Consider the following 22,031-nt stretch of genomic DNA (forward strand, 5'->3'; position numbering starts at 1 on the left):
AATGGGAGGAGGGGCAATTCCAAATTTGGGAGGGGCCCTGAAATTCGAGACGGGGGGAGGGGACAGGCCCCCAAAATTTGGGGGGGGAGGGGTGTGACTCCCAAATCCAGCGGGAGGATCGGATTTGAGGGAAAAACCCCAAAACTGAGCTCAAAAAAAGGACCCAAAAAGCGCCAAACTCGCGGTTAATAAATTCCAAATTTGGGAGGGGCCCTGAAATTCGAGACGGGGGGAGGGGACAGGCCCCCAAAATTTGGGGGGGGAGGGGTGTGACTCCCAAATCCAGCGGGAGGATCGGATTTGAGGGAAAAACCCCAAAACTGAGCTCAAAAAAAGGACCCAAAAAGCGCCAAACTCGCGGTTAATAAAGGATTTTATTTGCATTTTCCACCCTGGTTTTTCTCCCGTTAATTCGCGTTAAAGTGCAGCAAAGGGAAAAGGTTTCTTCCATTTTCTGGGGATTTTTTTTTTTTTTTTTCATTTTTATTTTTTTTTAAATTTATCAATATTTATTTCAACTTCCCCAAAATCCTCCCAAACAAAAACTTTTTATCCCGGACGCCCGACGCACCTTTGGGGCTAAACGAGAGGGAAACGGGGGCTTTTATCAAATTATAATACAAAGGATGTAACAAAACCCACCAAAAAACGCCATAAAACAGATTTAAAAATTAAAAAAAAAGGAAAATAAAATCTAAAAAAGGTTAAAACTGAGGGGAAAAGCCTCGGGCTGGCTCCGTCCCCGGAGTCATTCGAGCTCCGCGTCTCGTGCCTCGGATTGAATTTCCAGCTCAGGGGACGACGCTCGCTCAGAGGTCACAGCTGAGTTTTTGGTTTGGTTTAGTAATAAATCCACGCTTTTGGTTTATTTTTGTTAATGAACCCACGGCTCTGCTTTATTTTTATTAGTAAATCCATGGGTTTGGTTTGTTTCAGTAATAAATCCATGGTTTGGGTTAATTTTATAAATAAATCAATTTTTTTTGGTTTATTCTGCTCAATAAATTCACATTTTCTGGTTTATTCTGCTCAATAAATTCATATTTTTTGGGTTTATTCTGCTCAATAAATCCACACATTTGTTTATTTCTTTAGCTAAATCAATTTAATTTTATTTTTTAATTGTTCCCCTTTGGTTGATTTTTCCAACAGGCCCAATTTTGTCTCTGTTACTTCTTTTATTTAACCACATTTTTTGTTTATTTCTTTAGCTATATCAATTTAATTTTATTTTTTTAATTGTTCCCCTTTGGTTGATTTTTCCAACAGGCCCAATTTTGTCTCTGTTACTTCTTTTATTTAATTTATTTTGATATAAATTTCTTCAATGAATCTTTTTTTTTTTTTTTTTTAATGGATCCACATTTTTACTTTGGTTTGTTTTATTAATTCCACTTTATTCTTTTTTTAATAAATCCATATTTTTGCTTTGGTTTTTAATATACCCACAGCTTTGGTTAGGTTGTTTGTTTTTTTTTTTTTTTTTTTTTTTTTAATAAATCCAGAGTTTTGATTGTTTTTTATATAAAAAACCCTCATGTTTTTTAAATAAAAAAATCTACACTTTTGGTTTCATTTCTTTCACAAACCAAAAAAACCCCAAAATTTTGAATAAATCCATTGACCCAGCAGAACCTGAGGCCCTGCAGAAAAAAAAAAAAAAAGGCAAAAAAAAAAGGCCAAAAATAAAGTTAAAAACTGAGGGAAGGAAAAAAAAAAACCCAAAAATCAAAAAAAAAAATTAATTTCCACGAACCAAACACTGAAAATATTTCGGGAGAGGGAGGAGGGAGGAAAAAAAAAAAAACAAACAGGGGACACAAAATAAACCCCAATAAAAATATCAAAAAAAAAGATAAATTGGGAGAGAAGAAATGAAAGCTCTCGGCACGGGGGGGACCCCAAAATCCGGGGGGAGGGACCCCCAGCCCCTCCCCCCCTCTGTACACGCGGGGGTCCCTTGGGCCAGGCCTATGTACAACCCCCCTGGCGGTCACTCCTTGACCACTCGGGGTCACTCCTTGACCACTCGGGGTCACTCTTTGGCCACCCCGGGGTCACTCTTTGGCCACCCCGGGGTCACTCCTTGCGCTTGGCCACCGCCAGCTCCAGGCCGGGCACGCGGACCGCGGCGCGGGCCACGCCCTCGGAGGAGGACGAGGAGGACAGGCGGGATTTGGGGGACCCCGGCGCCCGCCCCCCGTCCTCGGGCGCGGCCGTCACCTCGTAGCAGCCCTTGGCCTTGGAGCCGATGCCCCCGAAGGTCCCGAATTTGCCCTTGGGCTGCCGGCCGGCCTCGGGCTCGGCCGCGTGCTCGTCGCTGAAGGACGACGAGCGCGGCCGCGGTTTCTTGCTGCGGAACAGCGAGAACTTGGCCTTGGCCGCCGGCGCCTCGGCCTCCGGCTCGCCCTCGGCCGGGCCCAGGCTGGCCTTGGAGCTCTTGAGGTCGCCCTTGGAGCCGGACACCGAGCCCGACGCCGCCTCGGGGGACGCCGGCGTGGCTCCGCCGCCGGCGCGGCCTTTCTGCTTGGAGAAGTTGAATTTGGGCATCTTGAGCTTGGATTTCTTCAGCCGCGCCTCGGCCTCGTCCGGCTCCGGCTCGGCCGCCTCGGCGCCGGGGAAGTCGACGTCCACCCCGACCTCGCGGCCCTTGGCCTCGGGCTCGGAGAAGACGAATTTGGGCATCCGCAGCTTGGGGAAGGAGACTTTGACCTGGCCGCCCTCGGCGCCCGCCTTGGGGCAGGAGGCGTGGAAGGTTCCGGAAGCGGCGCCGACCGACGGCGGCGTCACCTCGACCCCGCCTTTCACCTTCGGCCCTTTCACGTTGACGTTCAACCCCGAGCCGGACACTTCCAGGGCCGGAGCCTCCAGGTGGACGCCCACCCCTTCCACGCTGACCTTTGACCCTTTGATGTCACCGGCCGCGTCCACGTTTGGTCCTTTCAGCCTCAGGTCGACGTCCGGCGTGGAGAATTTCGGCCCTTTCAGCTCCACCTCGGGGCCTTCCAGCCCCAAACCGGAGCCCTTCAGCCCCCCCTTGAGCTGGGGGCCCTCCAGAGTGACCCCCGCGTCCCCCCCGTCCACGCCGGGGCTGGAGATGCTGAACTGGGGCAGCTTCAGGGACGGGAGCTTGATGGTGCCCCCCAAAATTTCCAAGCCGGAGTTGTCTGCCGACACCTGGGGGGATTTGACGCCGACGTCTCCTTTCAACTTTGGTCCTTTCGCGTTGACATCCAAATCCAGGCCGGAGACGTCCAGCGAGGGTCCCTGGAGGTCCAGGGTGGCCCCCGGGGACTGGACGGAGCAGGGGACGCCCCCTTGGACCTCCAGCGTCGGGGACTTCACCGTGGGCAGCTTCACCTTCCCCCCGAGGCCGCCGAGGTCCAGGCCGGGCGCGTCCACGGAGCCCGAAATGTCCAAATCTCCCTTTAATTTTGGTCCTTTCAGGCTCCCCTCCAACTCAGGTCTGGAGATTTGGGGCCCTTTGAGCTTCACGTCCACCTCCGAGCTCACGTCCGGCATTTCCAGCCCCAAACCCGTTTTCCCCCCCTTGGGCCATCCCAGGTTCACCTCGGGACCTTCCAGTTGTGCTCCGGCAATGCCAACTTCACCTTTTACTTTTGGTCCTTTCACGCTGACGTCCGGTGCCGCGGCCGAGGGGACGGTGACGTCGATCCCGGTGGGGCCCTTCAGGTCCCCCCCGATTTTCACGTCCCCCGTGCCCACCTGGACCCCGGGGAGTTTGAATTTCGGGCTCTTCAGGTTCACCTCAGGACCTTCAAGATCCGCGTTGAGGCTCGGGCCCTTGAGGTCGCCCTTGACCTCCAGATCGCCCTCGACTTTCGGGACCCCCACCGAGGCCTCCCCGCGGAATTTGTGCGATTTCAGGTCGAATTCGACGTCCGGGAAGGAGATCTTCCCAAACATGGGTTTCTTGCCTTTGGGGGACTTCATGGCGGCGTTGCCCCCGACGGTGACGTCGGGGCTGGGGACGTTGAGCTCCGCGTCCAGCTCGGCCCCTGCCGCGTTCACGTCGAAGGCGCCCTTCTTGCCCTTCACTTTGGGGCCGGGGGACCCCAAAATCCGGGGGGAGGGACCCCCAGCCCCTCCCCCCCTCTGTACACGCGGGGGTCCCTCGGGCCAGGCCTATGTACAACCCCCCTGGCGGTCACTCCTTGACCACTCGGGGTCACTCCTTGACCACTCGGGGTCACTCTTTGGCCACCCCGGGGTCACTCTTTGGCCACCCCGGGGTCACTCCTTGCGCTTGGCCACCGCCAGCTCCAGGCCGGGCACGCGGACCGCGGCGCGGGCCACGCCCTCGGAGGAGGACGAGGAGGACAGGCGGGATTTGGGGGACCCCGGCGCCCGCCCCCCGTCCTCGGGCGCGGCCGTCACCTCGTAGCAGCCCTTGGCCTTGGAGCCGATGCCCCCGAAGGTCCCGAATTTGCCCTTGGGCTGCCGGCCGGCCTCGGGCTCGGCCGCGTGCTCGTCGCTGAAGGACGACGAGCGCGGCCGCGGTTTCTTGCTGCGGAACAGCGAGAACTTGGCCTTGGCCGCCGGCGCCTCGGCCTCCGGCTCGCCCTCGGCCGGGCCCAGGCTGGCCTTGGAGCTCTTGAGGTCGCCCTTGGAGCCGGACACCGAGCCCGACGCCGCCTCGGGGGACGCCGGCGTGGCTCCGCCGCCGGCGCGGCCTTTCTGCTTGGAGAAGTTGAATTTGGGCATCTTGAGCTTGGATTTCTTCAGCCGCGCCTCGGCCTCGTCCGGCTCCGGCTCGGCCGCCTCGGCGCCGGGGAAGTCGACGTCCACCCCGACCTCGCGGCCCTTGGCCTCGGGCTCGGAGAAGACGAATTTGGGCATCCGCAGCTTGGGGAAGGAGACTTTGACCTGGCCGCCCTCGGCGCCCGCCTTGGGGCAGGAGGCGTGGAAGGTTCCGGAAGCGGCGCCGACCGACGGCGGCGTCACCTCGACCCCGCCTTTCACCTTCGGCCCTTTCACGTTGACGTTCAACCCCGAGCCGGACACTTCCAGGGCCGGAGCCTCCAGGTGGACGCCCACCCCTTCCACGCTGACCTTTGACCCTTTGATGTCACCGGCCGCGTCCACGTTTGGTCCTTTCAGCCTCAGGTCGACGTCCGGCGTGGAGAATTTCGGCCCTTTCAGCTCCACCTCGGGGCCTTCCAGCCCCAAACCGGAGCCCTTCAGCCCCCCCTTGAGCTGGGGGCCCTCCAGAGTGACCCCCGCGTCCCCCCCGTCCACGCCGGGGCTGGAGATGCTGAACTGGGGCAGCTTCAGGGACGGGAGCTTGATGGTGCCCCCCAAAATTTCCAAGCCGGAGTTGTCTGCCGACACCTGGGGGGATTTGACGCCGACGTCTCCTTTCAACTTTGGTCCTTTCGCGTTGACATCCAAATCCAGGCCGGAGACGTCCAGCGAGGGTCCCTGGAGGTCCAGGGTGGCCCCCGGGGACTGGACGGAGCAGGGGACGCCCCCTTGGACCTCCAGCGTCGGGGACTTCACCGTGGGCAGCTTCACCTTCCCCCCGAGGCCGCCGAGGTCCAGGCCGGGCGCGTCCACGGAGCCCGAAATGTCCAAATCTCCCTTTAATTTTGGTCCTTTCAGGCTCCCCTCCAACTCAGGTCTGGAGATTTGGGGCCCTTTGAGCTTCACGTCCACCTCCGAGCTCACGTCCGGCATTTCCAGCCCCAAACCCGTTTTCCCCCCCTTGGGCCATCCCAGGTTCACCTCGGGACCTTCCAGTTGTGCTCCGGCAATGCCAACTTCACCTTTTACTTTTGGTCCTTTCACGCTGACGTCCGGTGCCGCGGCCGAGGGGACGGTGACGTCGATCCCGGCGGGGCCCTTCAGGTCCCCCCCGATTTTCACGTCCCCCGTGCCCACCTGGACCCCGGGGAGTTTGAATTTCGGGCTCTTCAGGTTCACCTCAGGACCTTCAAGATCCGCGTTGAGGCTCGGGCCCTTGAGGTCGCCCTTGACCTCCAGATCGCCCTCGACTTTCGGGACCCCCACCGAGGCCTCCCCGCGGAATTTGTGCGATTTCAGGTCGAATTCGACGTCCGGGAAGGAGATCTTCCCAAACATGGGTTTCTTGCCTTTGGGGGACTTCATGGCGGCGTTGCCCCCGACGGTGACGTCGGGGCTGGGGACGTTGAGCTCCGCGTCCAGCTCGGCCCCTGCCGCGTTCACGTCGAAGGCGCCCTTCTTGCCCTTCACTTTGGGGCCGCTCATGTGGATTTTGGGCATCTTGAACTTGCTCTTCTTGCCCTTCCCGGACAGGTGGGCCTCAGGTGACTCCACATTCAGCTCCGCCTCAGGTAAATCCACCTCCGCCTTGGGGCTTTTCATTCCGAACCCAAATTTGGACTTTTTAAACTTGGGAACTTTGATGTTGGCTTCTGGGACCTCGACGTTCAGGTCAGGACACTCAACGTCAACTTCAGGGCCTTTGACCCCGAATTCTGGGCCTTTGAGGTCGACCTCGGGGCCTTTCAGGTGACCTTCCACCTTTGGGGTGGAAATGTCAAAGCCGCCCTTGGTTTTGTGGCCTTTCAGGTTCAAGTCTATCTCGGGCATGGAGATTTTGGGGACGTTCACATGCATTTCAGGCATTTTCACTTTAGGACCTTTCACTTTGCCCTCCAGACCTTCAACGTTGACCTCTGGCAGGCTGACATCAACCTTGGGGACGGACAGATCCACCTCGGCCTTCGGCAAGTCCACGTCCACTTCGGGACCTTCGCCCTTCAAGCCAAATTTGGGCATTTTCATTTTGGGCAGCTTCACTTTCCCCTCCAGACCGTCAACATCAACCGCCGGGCCCTCAATGTCGACTTTGGGGCCTTTGATGTTGACCTCGGGGCCCTTCAGACCCCCCTCGAGCTTGGGGCCGTGCAGGTCAGCGTCACCTTTGACCTTCAGGCCCTTCAGGTTCAGGTCGATGTCGGGCATGGAGATCTGGGGGGTCTTGACGTGAATTTCGGGCATCTGGACCTTGGGCCCTTCCAGGGTCACGTCCGGTGCCTGAATGTCCACTTTGGGGCCCTTGAGGTCGACATCTGGGCACTGCAGGTTCCCCTCCAGCTTGGGGACAGAGATGTCGATGTCACCCTTGACTTTGGGGCCCTTGAGGTTGAAGTCAACGTCGGGCATGGAGATTTTGGGGGCCTTGATGTTCATCTCGGGCATCTTGAACTTGGGGCCTTTGATCTTCCCCTCAGGACCTTCCAACTCAACACCAGGGAGGTCAACATCGACTTTGGGGCCTTTGATGTCAATTTCGGGACCTTTCAGGTCTCCCTCAAGCTTTGGGACAGAGACATCGACATCCCCCTTCAGTTTGGGGCCCTTCAGGTTGAAATCGACGTCGGGCATGGAGATCTTGGGGGCCTTGATGTGCATCTCGGGCATGGAAAATTTGGGACCTTTGACTTTGCCGTCCACGCTCAGCTCAGGAGCCTCCACGTCCACGCTGGGGCCTGAAATAGACACGTCACCCTTGGGGAGGGTCAGGTCCGCGTCCACCCCGTCCCCTTTGAATCCAGGCATGGAGAATTTGGGCATCTTGAACTTGGGGAGCTTGAATTTGCCCTCGGGGCCGTCGATGCTGACATCGGGGGCGGTGACGTTGACCTCGGGACCTTTCAGCTCTCCTTCCACACTGGGCAGGGACAGGTCCACGTCACCTTTGACCTTGGGGCCCTTCAGGTTCAGGTCGAGGTCGGGCATCGAGATCTTAGGGGCCTTGATGTGCATCTCAGGCATCTTGAACTTGGGACCCTTCACCTTCCCCTCTGGCAGCTCCACGTCCACCTCTGGGCCTTCAATGTCCACCTTGGGGCCGGACACATCCAGGGCTCAACATCAGGGAGATCAACATCCACTTTGGGGCCTTTGATGTCGATGTCTGGGGCTTTCAGGTCCCCTTCCACTTTGGGGACAGACACATCAATGTCTCCCTTTAATTTGGGGCCTTTCAGGTTCAGATCAAAGTCGGGCATGGAGATTTTGGGGGCCTTGATGTTCATCTCGGGCATCTTGAACTTGGGGCCTTTGATCTTCCCCTCAGGGCCCTCAATTTGGACATCTGGAGCAGAAACATCAAATTCGGGGCCTTTCACGTCCACCTTTGGCCCTTTCAGGTCTCCTTCCACGCTTGGCAGTGACACGTCCACGTCGCCCTTGACTTTGGGACCCTTCAGGTTCAGGTCAAAGTCGGGCATGGAGATCTTGGGGGCCTTGCAACATCGGGGAGATCAACATCCACTTTGGGGCCCTTGAGGTCAATTTCAGGACCTTTCAGGTCCCCTTCCACTTTGGGAAGGGAAACATCGACATCGCCCTTCAGTTTGGGGCCCTTCAGGTTCAGGTCGATGTCGGGCATGGAGATCTTGGGGGTCATGTCCACCTCTGGACATTCAATGTCCACCTTGGGGCCTTTGATGTCGACGTCCGGCAAGCTCAGGTCTCCTTCGATTTTTGGTGCGGACAGATCGACGTCCACCCCCCCTTTGACCTTGGGACCTTTCAGGTTGAGGTCCAGCTCCGGCATGGAGAGGTTGGGAGCTTTGATGTTCATCTCGGGCATTTTAAATTTGGGGCCTTTGATTTTCCCTTTCGGACCTTCGACGTCGATGTCGGGAACTTCCACGTCCACCTTGGGTCCTTTCAGATCCACCTGGGGCAGGGACACGTCCATGTCCCCCTTCACTTTGGGGCCCTTCAGGTTGAGGTCGATGTCAGGCATGGAGATCTTGGGGGCCTTGATGTTCATCTCGGGCATCTTGAACTTGGGGCCTTTGATCTTCCCCTCCGGCCCCTCAATGTCCACCTCCGGACCTTCAATGTCCACTTTCGGACCGGACACATCCAGTTCTCCTGTCGGCAGGTTGACGTCCACCTCTGGCCCCTCCCCTTTAAACCCAGGAACACCAAATTTGGGCATTTTGAACTTGGGCATTTTGATTTTCCCTTCTGGGCCATGAACATCCACATCGGGGGCCTCGATGTTGACCTTTGGGCCCTTGATGTCCACCTCAGGCCCTTTCAGCTCCCCTTCCAGTTTGGGGGTGGACAGGTCAAACTCCCCCTTCATTTTGTGCCCCTTCAGGTTCAGCTCCACGTCCGGCATCGAGACTTTGGGTGAAGAAATGTTCAGAAAAGGCATTTTGAATTTGGAACCCTTGGATTTTCCCTGGATATCCAAATCCGGAGCCTGGACCTCGACTTTCGGTCCGGACAGTTCCACCTCAGGTTTTTTCAGCTTCACATCCACCTCGGGGCTTTGAACTTTGGGGCCAGAAAAGCCAAACTTGGGAAGTTTAAACCTGGATTTTTTAGCTTTTCCTTCGAGGTCAACCTTTGGCCCCTCCAGCTCAAGCTCCGGCCCCTTGATGTCCATTTTGGGGCCTTTCAGCTCGCCCTCGACCTTGGGAAGAGAAGCATCGAGGTCACCTTTGATTTTGGGGCCTTTCAGGTTCAGGTCGATGTCGGGCATGGAGATCTTGGGGACGTTGAACTGCAGCTCCGGCTTCTTGAACTTGGGGCCCTTCAGTTTCCCTTCGGGGCCTTCAATGTCCAGGTCGGGGACGGAAACGTCGACTTTTGGACCAGAAATGTTGACCTCAGCCTCGGGGAGGTTCACGTCCACGTCGGGGCCTTCCACTTTGGGCCCAGAAAAGCCGAATTTGGGCATTTTGAACTTGGGCATTTTAACTTTCCCTTCTGGGCCATGAATGTCCACGTCGGGTGCTTCAATGTCCACTTTGGGGCCTTTGATGTCGATGTCTGGGGCTTTCAGGTCACCCTCGAGCTTTGGAACAGAGACATCGACATCCCCCTTCAGTTTGGGGCCTTTGAGGTTGAAGTCAACGTCGGGCATGGAGATCTTGGGGGCCTTGATGCAGCTCCACGTCCACCTCTGGGCCTTCAATGTCCACCTTGGGGCCGGACACATCCAGGTTTCCTGTTGGGAGGTTCACGTCCACCTCGGGGCCTTCTGCCTTGACCCCAGGCATCCCAAATTTGGGCATCTTGAACTTGGGGCCTTTGATCTTCCCCTCGGGACCTTCCAGCTCAACATCGGGGAGATCAACATCCACTTTGGGGCCTTTGATGTCGATGTCTGGGGCTTTCAGGTCACCCTCGAGCTTTGGAACAGAGACATCGACATCCCCCTTCAGTTTGGGGCCTTTGAGGTTGAAGTCAACGTCGGGCATGGAGATCTTGGGGGCCTTGATGCAGCTCCACGTCCACCTCTGGGCCTTCAATGTCCACCTTGGGGCCGGACACATCCAGGTTTCCTGTTGGGAGGTTCACGTCCACCTCGGGGCCTTCTGCCTTGACCCCAGGCATCCCAAATTTGGGCATCTTGAACTTGGGGCCTTTGATCTTCCCCTCGGGACCTTCCAGCTCAACATCGGGGAGATCAACATCCACTTTGGGGCCTTTGATGTCGATGTCTGGGGCTTTCAGGTCACCCTCGAGCTTTGGAACAGAGACATCGACATCCCCCTTCAGTTTGGGGCCTTTGAGGTTGAAGTCAACGTCGGGCATGGAGATCTTGGGGGCCTTGATGCAGCTCCACGTCCACCTCTGGGCCTTCAATGTCCACCTTGGGGCCGGACACATCCAGGTTTCCTGTTGGGAGGTTCACGTCCACCTCGGGGCCTTCTGCCTTGACCCCAGGCATCCCAAATTTGGGCATCTTGAACTTGGGGCCTTTGATCTTCCCCTCGGGACCTTCCAGCTCAACATCGGGGAGATCAACATCCACTTTGGGGCCTTTGATGTCGATGTCTGGGGCTTTCAGGTCACCCTCGAGCTTTGGAACAGAGACATCGACATCCCCCTTCAGTTTGGGGCCTTTGAGGTTGAAGTCAACGTCGGGCATGGAGATCTTGGGGGCCTTGATGCAGCTCCACGTCCACCTCTGGGCCTTCAATGTCCACCTTGGGGCCGGACACATCCAGGTTTCCTGTTGGGAGGTTCACGTCCACCTCGGGGCCTTCTGCCTTGACCCCAGGCATCCCAAATTTGGGCATCTTGAACTTGGGGCCTTTGATCTTCCCCTCGGGACCTTCCAGCTCAACATCGGGGAGATCAACATCCACTTTGGGGCCTTTGATGTCGATGTCTGGGGCTTTCAGGTCACCCTCGAGCTTTGGAACAGAGACATCGACATCCCCCTTCAGTTTGGGGCCTTTGAGGTTGAAGTCAACGTCGGGCATGGAGATCTTGGGGGCCTTGATGCAGCTCCACGTCCACCTCTGGGCCTTCAATGTCCACCTTGGGGCCGGACACATCCAGGTTTCCTGTTGGGAGGTTCACGTCCACCTCGGGGCCTTCTGCCTTGACCCCAGGCATCCCAAATTTGGGCATCTTGAACTTGGGGCCTTTGATCTTCCCCTCGGGACACTCCAGCTCAACGTCGGGGAGGTCCACATTGACTTTGGGGCCTTTGATGTCGATGTCTGGGGCCTTCAGGTCACCCTCGAGCTTTGGAACAGAGACATCGACATCCCCCTTCAGTTTGGGGCCTTTGAGGTTGAGGTCGATGTCGGGCATGGAGATCTTGGGGGCCTTGATGTGCATCTCGGGCATCTTGAACTTGGGGCCCTTCAGTTTCCCCTCAGGACACTCCAGGTCAACGTCGGGAAGGTTGACATCAACTTTGGGGCCTTTGATATCGATTTCGGGGCCCTTCAGGTCACCCTCCATCTTTGGAGCTGAAACATCAACGTCCCCCTTCAATTTGGGGCCTTTCAGGTTGAGATCGAAGTCGGGCATGGAGATCTTGGGGGCCTTGAAGTGCATCTCGGGCATCTTGAACTTGGGGCCTTTGATCTTCCCTTCTGGGCATTCCAGCTCCACATCGGGCACCTCGACATCAACTTTTGGACCTTTCAGTGACACCTCCGGCCCTTTCAGGTCCCCTTCAAGCTTTGGCACGGACACATCAACATCACCTTTGACCTTGGGGCCCTTCAGGTTCAGATCAAAGTCAGGCATGGAGATCTTGGGGGCCTTGAAGTGCATCTCGGGCATCTTGAACTTGGGGCCCTTCACCTTTCCCTCCGGGAGATCAATGTCCACGTCGGGAGCTTCGATGTCCACTTTGGGACCTTTGATGTCCACGTCTGGGCCCTTCAGGTCACCTTCCAGTTTGGGGGCGGAAATGTCTACGTCCCCCTTCAGTTTGGGGCCCTTCAGGTTGAAGTCGATATCAGGCATGGAGATCTTGGGGGTTTTGAAGTGCATCTCGGGCATCTTGAACTTGGGGCCCTTCAGTTTCCCCTCGGGACACTCCAGGTCGACGTCGGGGAGATCCACATCGACTTTGGGGCCTTTGATGTCGACCTCTGGAGCCTTCAAATCTCCCTCGATTTTCGGGAGGGACACATCCACGTCTCCCTTCACTTTGGGGCCCTTCAGGTTCAGATCAAAGTCGGGCATGGAGATCTTGGGGGCCTTGAAGTGCATCTCGGGCATCTTGAACTTGGGGCCTTTGATCTTCCCCTCGGGGCCCTCCAGTTCGATGTCAGGGACATCCACGTCCACTTTGGGTCCTTTCAACTCCACATCTGGCACTGTCACGTCACCTTCTATTTTTGGGGCAGACACGCCCACTTCTCCCTTCAGTTTGGGACCCTTCAGGTTCAAGTCAACATCCGGCAGAGAAAATTTCGGCGCCTTGATGTTCATCTCTGGCATCTTGATCTTGGGTCCCTTCCACTTCCCCTCTGGACCTTCAACGTCCACGTCAGGAACGTCCACATCCACCTTCGGACCTTTAATGTTCACATCCGGACCTTTCAGGTCGCCCTCCAGTTTGGGGACGGAGACATCCACACCCCCCTTGACTTTGGGGCCTTTCAGGTTCAGATCGATGTCGGGCATGGAGATCTTGGGGGCCTTGATGTTCATCGCGGGCATCTTGAACTTGGGGCCTTTGATCTTCCCCTCTGGGCCCTCAATGTCCACACTTGGCATCTCAATGTCCACCTTGGGGCCGGACACATCCAGGTCTCCTTTTGGGAGGTTCACGTCCACCTCGGGACCTTCTCCCTTCATCCCAAATTTGGGCATCTTGAACTTGGGCATCTTGAATTTCCCCTCAGGGCCATGAATGTCCACGTCAGGTGCTTCAATGTCCACTTTGGGGCCCTTGATATCCAATTCGGGGCCCTTCAGGTCACCTTCCAGCTTTGGAGCAGAAACATCAACATCTCCCTTGACTTTGGGGCCCTTCAGGTTCAGATCAAAGTCGGGCAATGTCCACCTCTGGGCCAGAAATGTCCACCTTGGGGCCGGACACATCCAGGTCTCCTTTTGGGAGGTTCACGTCCACCTCGGGGCCTTCTCCCTTCATCCCAAATTTGGGCATTTTGAATTTGGGCATCTTAAATTTTCCTTCTGGCCCCTCAGGGCCATGAATGTCCACGTCGGGTGCTTCAATGTCCACTTTGGGGCCCTTGAGGTCAATTTCGGGACCTTTCAGCTCACCCTCCATCTTGGGGACAGAGACATCGACATCTCCCTTCAGTTTTGGACCCTTTAGATTCAAATCAATGTCCGGCATGGAGATCTTGGGGGTCTTGAAATGCATCTCGGGCATCTTGAACTTGGGGCCTTTGATCTTCCCCTCTGGCAGCTCCACGTCCACCTCTGGGCCTTCAATGTCCACCTTGGGGCCAGACACATCCAGGTCTCCTTTTGGGAGGTTCACGTCCAGCTCGGGACCCTCTACCTTGACCCCGGGCATCCCAAATTTGGGCATCTTGAACTTGGGCATCTTGAATTTCCCCTCAGGGCCGTGAATGTCCACGTCGGGTGCTTCAATGTCCACTTTGGGGCCCTTAATGTCCAGTTCAGGCCCCTTCAGGTCACCCTCCAGCTTTGGAAGGGACACGTCCACGTCGCCCTTGACTTTGGGGCCCTTCAGGTTGATGTCCACGTCGGGCATGGAGATCTTCTGTGTCTTGATGTGCATCTCGGGCATCTTGAACTTGGGGCCTTTGATCTTCCCCTCGGGACCCTCCAAATCCACGCCGGGCACCTCGACGTCCACTTTTGGCCCTTTAATGTCCACTTCTGGAGCTTTCAACTCCCCTTCCACCTTGGGGAGGGACACGTCCACATCTCCCTTCACTTTGGGTCCCTTCAGGTTCAAATCCACGTCCGGCATTGAGATTTTGTGGGGTTTGATGTTCAGCTTCGGCATCCGGAATTTGGGACCTTTCCATTTCCCTTCCACTCCTGCAACGTCCACCTCCGGCCCCTCAACGTCCACCTCTGGCCCAGAGATGTCCACCTCTCCTTTGGGCAGGGTCACGTCCACCTCGGGCCCCTCCATTTTGGGGCCGGACACGTTGAAATGAGGCAATTTCATTTTGGGCATTTTCAGTTTAGCCTCTGGACCCTCCAGGTGGACGTCCGGGACCTCCACGTCCACCTTCGGCCCCTTGATGTCACCTTCGACCTTGGGGAGGGACACGTCCACCTCTCCCTTCACTTTGTGTCCCTTCAGGTTCAAATCCACGTCCGGCATTGAGATTTTGGGGGATTTGATGTTGAGTTTCGGCATCTTGAATTTGGGGCCTTTCACCTTCCCTTCTGGACATTCCAAGTCCACCTCGGGCACGTCAACATCCAACCTGGGACCTTCCACTTCCAACCTGGGACCTTCCACATCCAACTTGGGACCTTTCACGTCGATTTTGGGACTTTCCACATCCAACTTGGGAACTTTCACGTCGATTTTGGCACCTTCCACATCCACTTTGGGGCCTTTCACGTCGATTTTTGGGCCCTTCAGCCCAGAAATTCCAACGTCCCCTTTGAGTTTCGGGGCCTTCAAGCCCAGATCCACGTCTGGCATGGAGAGTTTTGGGGTCTGAACGTTGAGTTCGGGCATTTTGAACTTGAGGCCTTTCCCTTTGACCTCCGGCCCCTCCACGTCCACGCTCGGGACGTCGATGTCCACCTTGGGGGCGGAAATGTCCACTTGCCCCTTGGGGAGCGTCACCTCCAGCTCGGGGCTCTCTCCCTTCACCCCAAATTTGGGCATTTTCATCTTGGGGAACTTCAGTTTGCCCTCGGGCCCTTGGACGTCCAAATCTGGGGCTTCAACCTCAACTTTGGGGCCCTTGATGTCCAATCCGGGGGTCTTCAGCTCCCCTTCCAGTTTTGGGGTGGAAACGTCCAAATCTGCCTTGATTTTGGGCCCTTTGAGGTTCAGATCGATGTCAGGCATGGAGATCTGGGGGGTTTTGATGCTCACCTCGGGCACCTTCACCTTGGGGCCCTTCAGCTCCACGCCGGGGACCTCGACGGCGACACCGGGACCTGAAACGTCCACTCCGCCCTTGGGAAGGGCCACCTCGAGCTCGGGGCTCTCTCCCTTCACCCCAAATTTGGGCATTTTCATCTTGGGGAACTTCAGTTTGCCCTCGGGCCCTTGGACGTCCAAATCTGGGGCTTCAACCTCGACTTTGGGGCCTTTGACGTCCAGCTCGGGGCCCTTCAAACCCGGCATGGACACGTCCAGGTCGCCGCTGGCCTTGGCACCGTTCATGGTCAGGTCCACGTCCGGCACGGAAATTTTGGAGCCCTTGAGGTGCATTTGGGGCCCCTGGATGTCCAAACTTGGCGCCTCAACGTCCACCTTGGGGCCGGACACCTCCACGCCGCCCTTGGGGAGGTTCACGTCCAGCTCTGGACCTTCTGCTTTGACCCCGGGCATCCCAAATTTGGGCATTTTGAACTTGGGCATCTTGAATTTGCCCTCGGGGCCATGGACGTCCACTTCGGGTGCTTCAATGTCCACTTTGGGGCCCTTGATATCCACGCTGGGGACGCTGACGTCCACCTTGGGGCAGGAGACGTCCACCCCCGCTTTGGGAAGGGTCACGTCAACGCTGGGGCTCTCTCCCTTCACCCCAAATTTGGGCATTTTCATCTTGGGGAACTTCAGTTTGCCCTCGGGCCCCTGGATCTCCATTTCTGGGCTCCCAACCTCGACTTTGGGGCCTTTGATGTCCAGTCCGGGGGTCTTCAGCTCCCCTTCCAGTTTTGGGGCAGAAACATCCAGATTTCCCTTCACTCCGGGCCCTTTCAGGCTCAGGTCGACGTCGGGCACGGAGATTTGGGGGGTCTTGACGCTCATCTCGGGCACCTTCACAGCGGGGCCCTTGATGTCCACTCCGGGCACCTCCACCCCAATTTGGGGCCCTTTAAGGTCCAGTTGGGGTCCCCTCAATTCGCCCCCCACGGTCGGCACGGACACGTCCACTCCTCCCTTCAGGCCAACGTCCATCTCCACGCCCTTCAGGCCACCCCCTGGCCCGGCCACGTCCACCTGGGGACCCTTCATGTCCACCTGGAGCCCCTTGGGGCAGAGTCCTTTGAGGTCCCCTTCCCCTCTGGGGCCCTTCAGGTTCAGGTTCACGTCCGACAGCGAAATTTGGGGCGTTTCCACCTTCTTGAAGGTAGGGCCTTTCCATTCTCCTTCCGGGGCCACCTCGGGCACGGCCACGCCCTTGGGGACATCCGCGGTGCCGCCGTCGCCCTGGGCGGTGAATTTGGGGAAGGTCAAGTGCGGGATTTTGATTTTCCCCTTGGCGCCGTCCGGGGCCGCGACCTCCAAGCCGGGGACGTCCAGAGGAGGGGAGGGGACCTTGGTGGCACCTTTGACCGCCACGTCCACCTGCGGCACCGGGGCTTTGCCGGACGGGGACGAAACGTCCGGCGCGGGCGAGCAGGTGACGTCCATCCCCGCGCCCACCTGCGGGGCCACAGCTTCGCCGCCGGCCTGGAACCCGAATTTGGGGATTTTTAACGTCGGGATCTTGATTTTCCCCACGTCCACGGGTGGCGAGGAGCCGCTGACCTCTCCCTGCGGACACGGAGCCCCGCCGGACACGTGGAACGACCCGTCCGGCTCTCCAAACTGTCCGTTGGCCTCGACCCGGGGCGACCCCGGGAAGGCGCCGGAGCCCTTCCAGCCCGGCAGGGATTTTCCAGTTTCTCCAGCAGGAATTTGGCTCTGGGGCTCTGTTCTCAGGTGGAGCCCCTCGGGTGCGCCGGGCAGGACCCCCGGCCCAGCTCGGACATCGGCGCCGAGCTCCGGCGTGGGGACGCGGACGTTGAAGTCGGGGCCGCCGAGGACGCCGAGGTCGCCGTCGTGGCTGCTGACGTCCACGGTGTAGGCGGTGACCTTGCGGGTGACCGTGATGGTTCTGCTCTGCGTGGCCCCGGCCTCGGCCTCGGCGCCCTCCTCGGACTTGAGCCGCGGTTTGATTTTGGTGGTGTAGATGCGCTGGTACTCCTCGTCATCGCCGCTCTGCGGAGGAGAGGGTGAGCGCCGGACGCTGCTTCCTCCCCGTGCCCATCCTCATCCTCATCCCCGTCCTTGTCCTCATCCCCATCCTCATCCTCATCCTCATCCTCATCCCCGTCCTTGTCCCCATCCCCATCCTCATCCTCATCCTCATCCCCGTCCTTGTCCTCATCCCTGTCCTTGTCCCCATCCTCATCCTCATCCTCATCCTCATCCTCATCCTCATCTTCATCCCTGTCCTTGTCCTCATCCTCATCCTCTTCCCCATCCTTGTCCTCATCCCACTGATCCTCATCCCCCTCATCCTCATCCTCCCCACCATTCTCGTCCTCATCCTCCCCCCTCCTCATCTCCAACACCCTCATCTCCATCCTTATCTTCATCCTCATCCCCATCCTCCTCCTCCCCACTGTTCTTGTCCTCATCCTCTCCCATCCTCATCATCTTCATCTCCATCCTTATCTTCATCTTCATCCTCATCCTCCTCCCCACCATTCTCATCCTCATCCTCCCCCATCCTCATCCTCATCCTCATCTTCATCATCTTCATCCTCATCTTCATCCTTATCCCCATCCTCATCCTCCCCACCATTCTCATCCTCATCCTCCCCCATCCTCATCCTCATCCTCATCTTCATCATCTTCATCCTCATCTTCATCCTTATCTTCATCCTCATCCTGAGGTGACACCAAACCAGCGGGGACCATTCTCATCCTCATCCTCCCCCATCCTCATCTTCATCTCCTTAATCTTCATCCTCACCCTCATCCTCCTCCTCCCCACCATTCTCATCCTCATCCTCCCCCCTCCTCATCTTCATCACCTTCATCTCTATCCTTATCTTCATCCTCATCCTCATCCTCCCCCCTCCTCATCTTCCTCTCCTTAACCTTCACCCTCATCCTCCTCCTCCCCACATCTTCCTCCCCCTCACCCACCCACCCTCCTCCTCCTCGCTCACCAGCACGACCTCGGGGCTGCCGGGCGCGAAGGCCAGCTGGCCGCAGCCGTGTCCGAGCTGGCCGCAGCCGTGTCCGGCCGTGGGCGAGCGGTCGCCGCGGCGCTGCAGCCGCAGCCCCAGCGTGTGCTGCCCCATGCTCTGCAGCAGCTGCGCCGCCTCCCCCGACTGCAGCTTGTCGAAGTAGACGGTGGCGCTGACGATCTGATCCCCTGGGGACGGGGGACAGGGGACAGCCGGGTCAGGGGTCTGCTGGGGAGGGGACACCGGGAGGGACCCCCATGTCCCTGCCCGGGGTGAGCAGAGGAGGCAGAAGCTCCTGAGGTGACACCAAAATGGACCAAAAATCCCATTTTGAACCCCAAAACTCTCAGGGAAGAGGCCACTGTCTCCACCCATGTGACCGTGGGGTCATCAGAGGAGGCAGAAGCTCCTGAGGTGCCACCAAACAACCCCAAAAATCCAATTTTGAACCCCAAAACTCTCAGGGATGGACCCCTGTCCCTGCCTGAGTGACCGTGGGGTGAGCAGAGGAGGCAGAAGCTCCTGAGGTGACACCAAAATGGACCAAAAATCTGCCTTTGAACCCCAAAACTCTCAGGGATGGACCCCTGTCCCCACCCAGGTGACCACGGGGTGAGCAGAGGAGGCAGAAGCTCCTGAGGTGACACCAAAATTGACCAAAAATCCCATTTTGAACCCCAAAACTCTCAGGGAAGAGGCCACTGTCCCCACCGTGAGTGGGTCACTGCCCACAGGGACAGAGACAGAAGCTCCTGAGATGCCACCAGGATGTCCTGAAATCCCCAAACCTCCAATTTTAACCCCCAAACCCTGAGATTTGGACAAGATTCGGATCCCCAGCAGTTGAATCGTGGGGTGACCACCCATGGGGATGGAGACAGAAGCTCCTGAGATGCCACCAGGATGTCCCCAAGCCCCCAAAACTCCAATTTTAACCCCCAAACCCTCAAGATTTGGCCCCCAAACTCTTGAACCACAGGGTCACCACCCACGGGGATGGAGACAGAAGCTCCTGAGATGCCACCAGGATGTCCCCAGGTCCCCAAACCTCCAATTTTAACCCCCAAACCCTCAAGATTTGGTCCCCAAACGCTTGTCACCACCCACGGGGACGGAGACAGAAGCTCCTGAGATGCCACCGGGGTGTCCCCAGGTGCCCAGAGCCCCCAGGTGTGCCCACCTCACCGGATGTGGGGATGGGACATGGGACACGGGACACGGGACACGGGGATGGGACACGGTACATGGGGATGGACATGGGACACGGGGATGGACATGGGACACGGGGATGGGACACGGTACACGGGATGTGGGACACGGGGATGGGACACGGGGCACGCGGATGGACACGGGACACGGGATGTGGGAGATGGGACACGCGGATGGGACACGGGGATGGGCATGGGGCTGGACAGGGACACGGGATATGGGATATGGGACATGGGATATGGGACACGGGATATGGGATATGGGGATGGACATGGGACACGGGGCACGGGGCTGGGGTCAGCATGGGGATGGACACGGGACTGGACACAGGATGTGGGAGATGGGACACGGGGCACGCGGATGGGACACGGGACACGGGATGTGGGGATGGACACAGGATATGGGGATGGGACATGGGACATGGGGATGGACACGGGACACGGGGCAAGGGGATGGACACGGGGATGGACATGGGGATGGACACAGGATACGGGACACGGCACATGGGATACGGGATATGGGACACAGAGATTGACACGGGGATGGACACGGGGCTGGACAGGGACACGGGACACGGGATATGGGACACGGGACACGGTCCTGGGGTCAATATGGGGAGGGACATGGGGTCAGGGGGCCAGGGTGGGGCCAGACATGGGGCTGGACACAGGGCACAGGTCAGTGTGGGGATGGACACGGGGCACAGGGCTGGGGTCAGCGGGGATGGACACAGGGCTGGGGGTCAAAGGGAGGGGCTGGACACTGGATTTGGGGTCAGGGTAGAGCCGGACACGGGGCTGGGAGTGGGGCTGGGGTCAGTGGGGATGGACACAGGGCTGAGAGTGGGCTGGACATGGGGCTGGGGTCAGTGTGGGAATGGACACGGGGCTGGACACGGGACATGGGACATGGGACACGGGTCAGCATGGGGATGGACACAGGGTCAGGGGGTCAGTGGGGCTGGACATGGGGCTGGCAGCCGGGCTGGACGCAGGGTGTGAGGTGGGCATGGGGTCAGAGGGGTCAGCGGGGGGCTGGACACAGGGCTGGGGGTCAAAGGGAGGGGCTGGACACCGGATTTGGGGTCAGGGTGGGGCCGGACACGGGGCTGGACATGGGGTCTGGGGTCAGGGCAGTGGCCGGACACGAGGTGTGGGTCCGGCCAGAGGCTGGACACAGAGTCTGGGGTCAGTGGGGATGGACACGGGGCTGGACACAGGTCAGGGGTCAGGCTGGGGCTGGACACGGGGCTGGGAGAGGGACTGGACACGGGGTCCCACCCCGCCCTCCGGGGCCCCCGGAGCCCCCCGGGACTCGCTGGGACCACCAGAACCCCCCCGAAACCCCCCCGGGACCGTCCCGGGACCCCGTCCCGGAGCCGCCGCCCGTCCCGGCTCTGTCCCGGCTCTGTCCTGGGTTTGTCCCGGCTCGGTCCGGGTTTGTCCCGGGTTTGTCCCGGCCGTACCTGCGCGCTGCGGGCTCACCGGGCCATGCCCGGTGCCGGTGCTGGCGGCGCTGCCGCTGCCGCTGCCGGTGCCGGTGCCGGCGGTCGTTCAGCGGCCCCGGCGGGTCTGTGCGGAGTGGCCGCGCCCGGGCGGCTCCCGGTTCTTGTAGGGCGGCGGAGCCTCCCCCGCCCCGCGGGGAGGGCCCGGCCCGGCCCGGCCCCGGCGCAGGGAGCGGCCCGGGACAGCCCCGCCGCGGCAGCGCCCCGGGAGCGGCCGGGAATGGCACCGGGAACGGCCCGGGAACGGCACTGGGAATGGCCCGGGAACGGCCCGGGAACGGCCCGGGAACGGGACACGGGGCACCGGCGGGTCCGGGACCGGGACGGGGCAGTTCTGGTCCCCGTCTGGTCCCGGTCCTATCCCGGTTCTGGTCTCGGTACGGAGCAGTTCTGGTCCCGTTCTGATCCCGGTTCTGGGCCCGGACCGGGGCAGTTCTGGTCCCGGTTGTGGGCTCGGGACGGGGCGGTTCTGGTCCCGGTTCTGGTCCCGGTCTAGTCTCGGTTCTGGGCCCGGTCTGGTCCCGGTCTAGTCTCGGTTCTGGGTCGGTTCTGGGCCCGGACCGGGACAGTTCTGGGTCCGGTTCTGGTCCCGGTCTGGTCCCGGTTGTGGGCCCGGGACGGGGCGGTTCTGGTCCCGGTTCTGGTCCCAGTCTAGTCTCGGTTCTGGTCCCGGTCTAGTCCCGGTTCTGGGCCCGGACCGGGGCAGTTCTGGGTCCGGTCTGGTCCCGGTTCTGGGCCCGGACCGGGGCAGTTCTGGATCCCGTCTGGTCCCAGTTCTGGTCTCGGACCAGGGCGGTTCTAGTCCCGGTTCTGATCCCGGTTCTGATCCCGGTTCTGATCCCGGACCGGGGCTCTTCTGGTCCCAGTTCTGGTCCCGGTCCCGGTCCCGGTTCTGATCCCGATCGAGTCCCGGTCCCGGTCCAGGCTCCATTGGACAATCCCGGACCGGGACCCCCCAAATCCCTGCCCCGCCCCCCCC

General features: G+C 58.8%; 1 protein-coding gene across 1 annotated transcript; it reads right to left on the bottom strand.

Moving 5' to 3' along the window:
- Positions 1–1,816: 1,816 nt before the first annotated feature.
- On the bottom strand, positions 1,817–21,983 carry LOC121360888 (neuroblast differentiation-associated protein AHNAK-like). The gene is given in 13 exon segments (XM_041481007.1): positions 1,817–4,114; positions 4,259–7,830; positions 7,881–8,260; positions 8,263–9,870; positions 9,914–10,257; positions 10,259–10,591; positions 10,593–10,931; positions 10,933–11,261; positions 11,599–13,146; positions 13,454–17,359; positions 18,319–18,634; positions 21,014–21,119; positions 21,899–21,983. Coding segments are annotated over 13 exon segments (14,901 nt in total). The 3' UTR covers positions 1,817–2,079.
- Between the last annotated feature and the right edge of the window lie 48 nt (positions 21,984–22,031).

Source organism: Pyrgilauda ruficollis, unplaced genomic scaffold, assembly GCF_017590135.1.
Source record: "Pyrgilauda ruficollis isolate IOZ18807 unplaced genomic scaffold, ASM1759013v1 scaffold548, whole genome shotgun sequence".
NCBI classification, from domain to species: domain Eukaryota; kingdom Metazoa; phylum Chordata; class Aves; order Passeriformes; family Passeridae; genus Pyrgilauda; species Pyrgilauda ruficollis.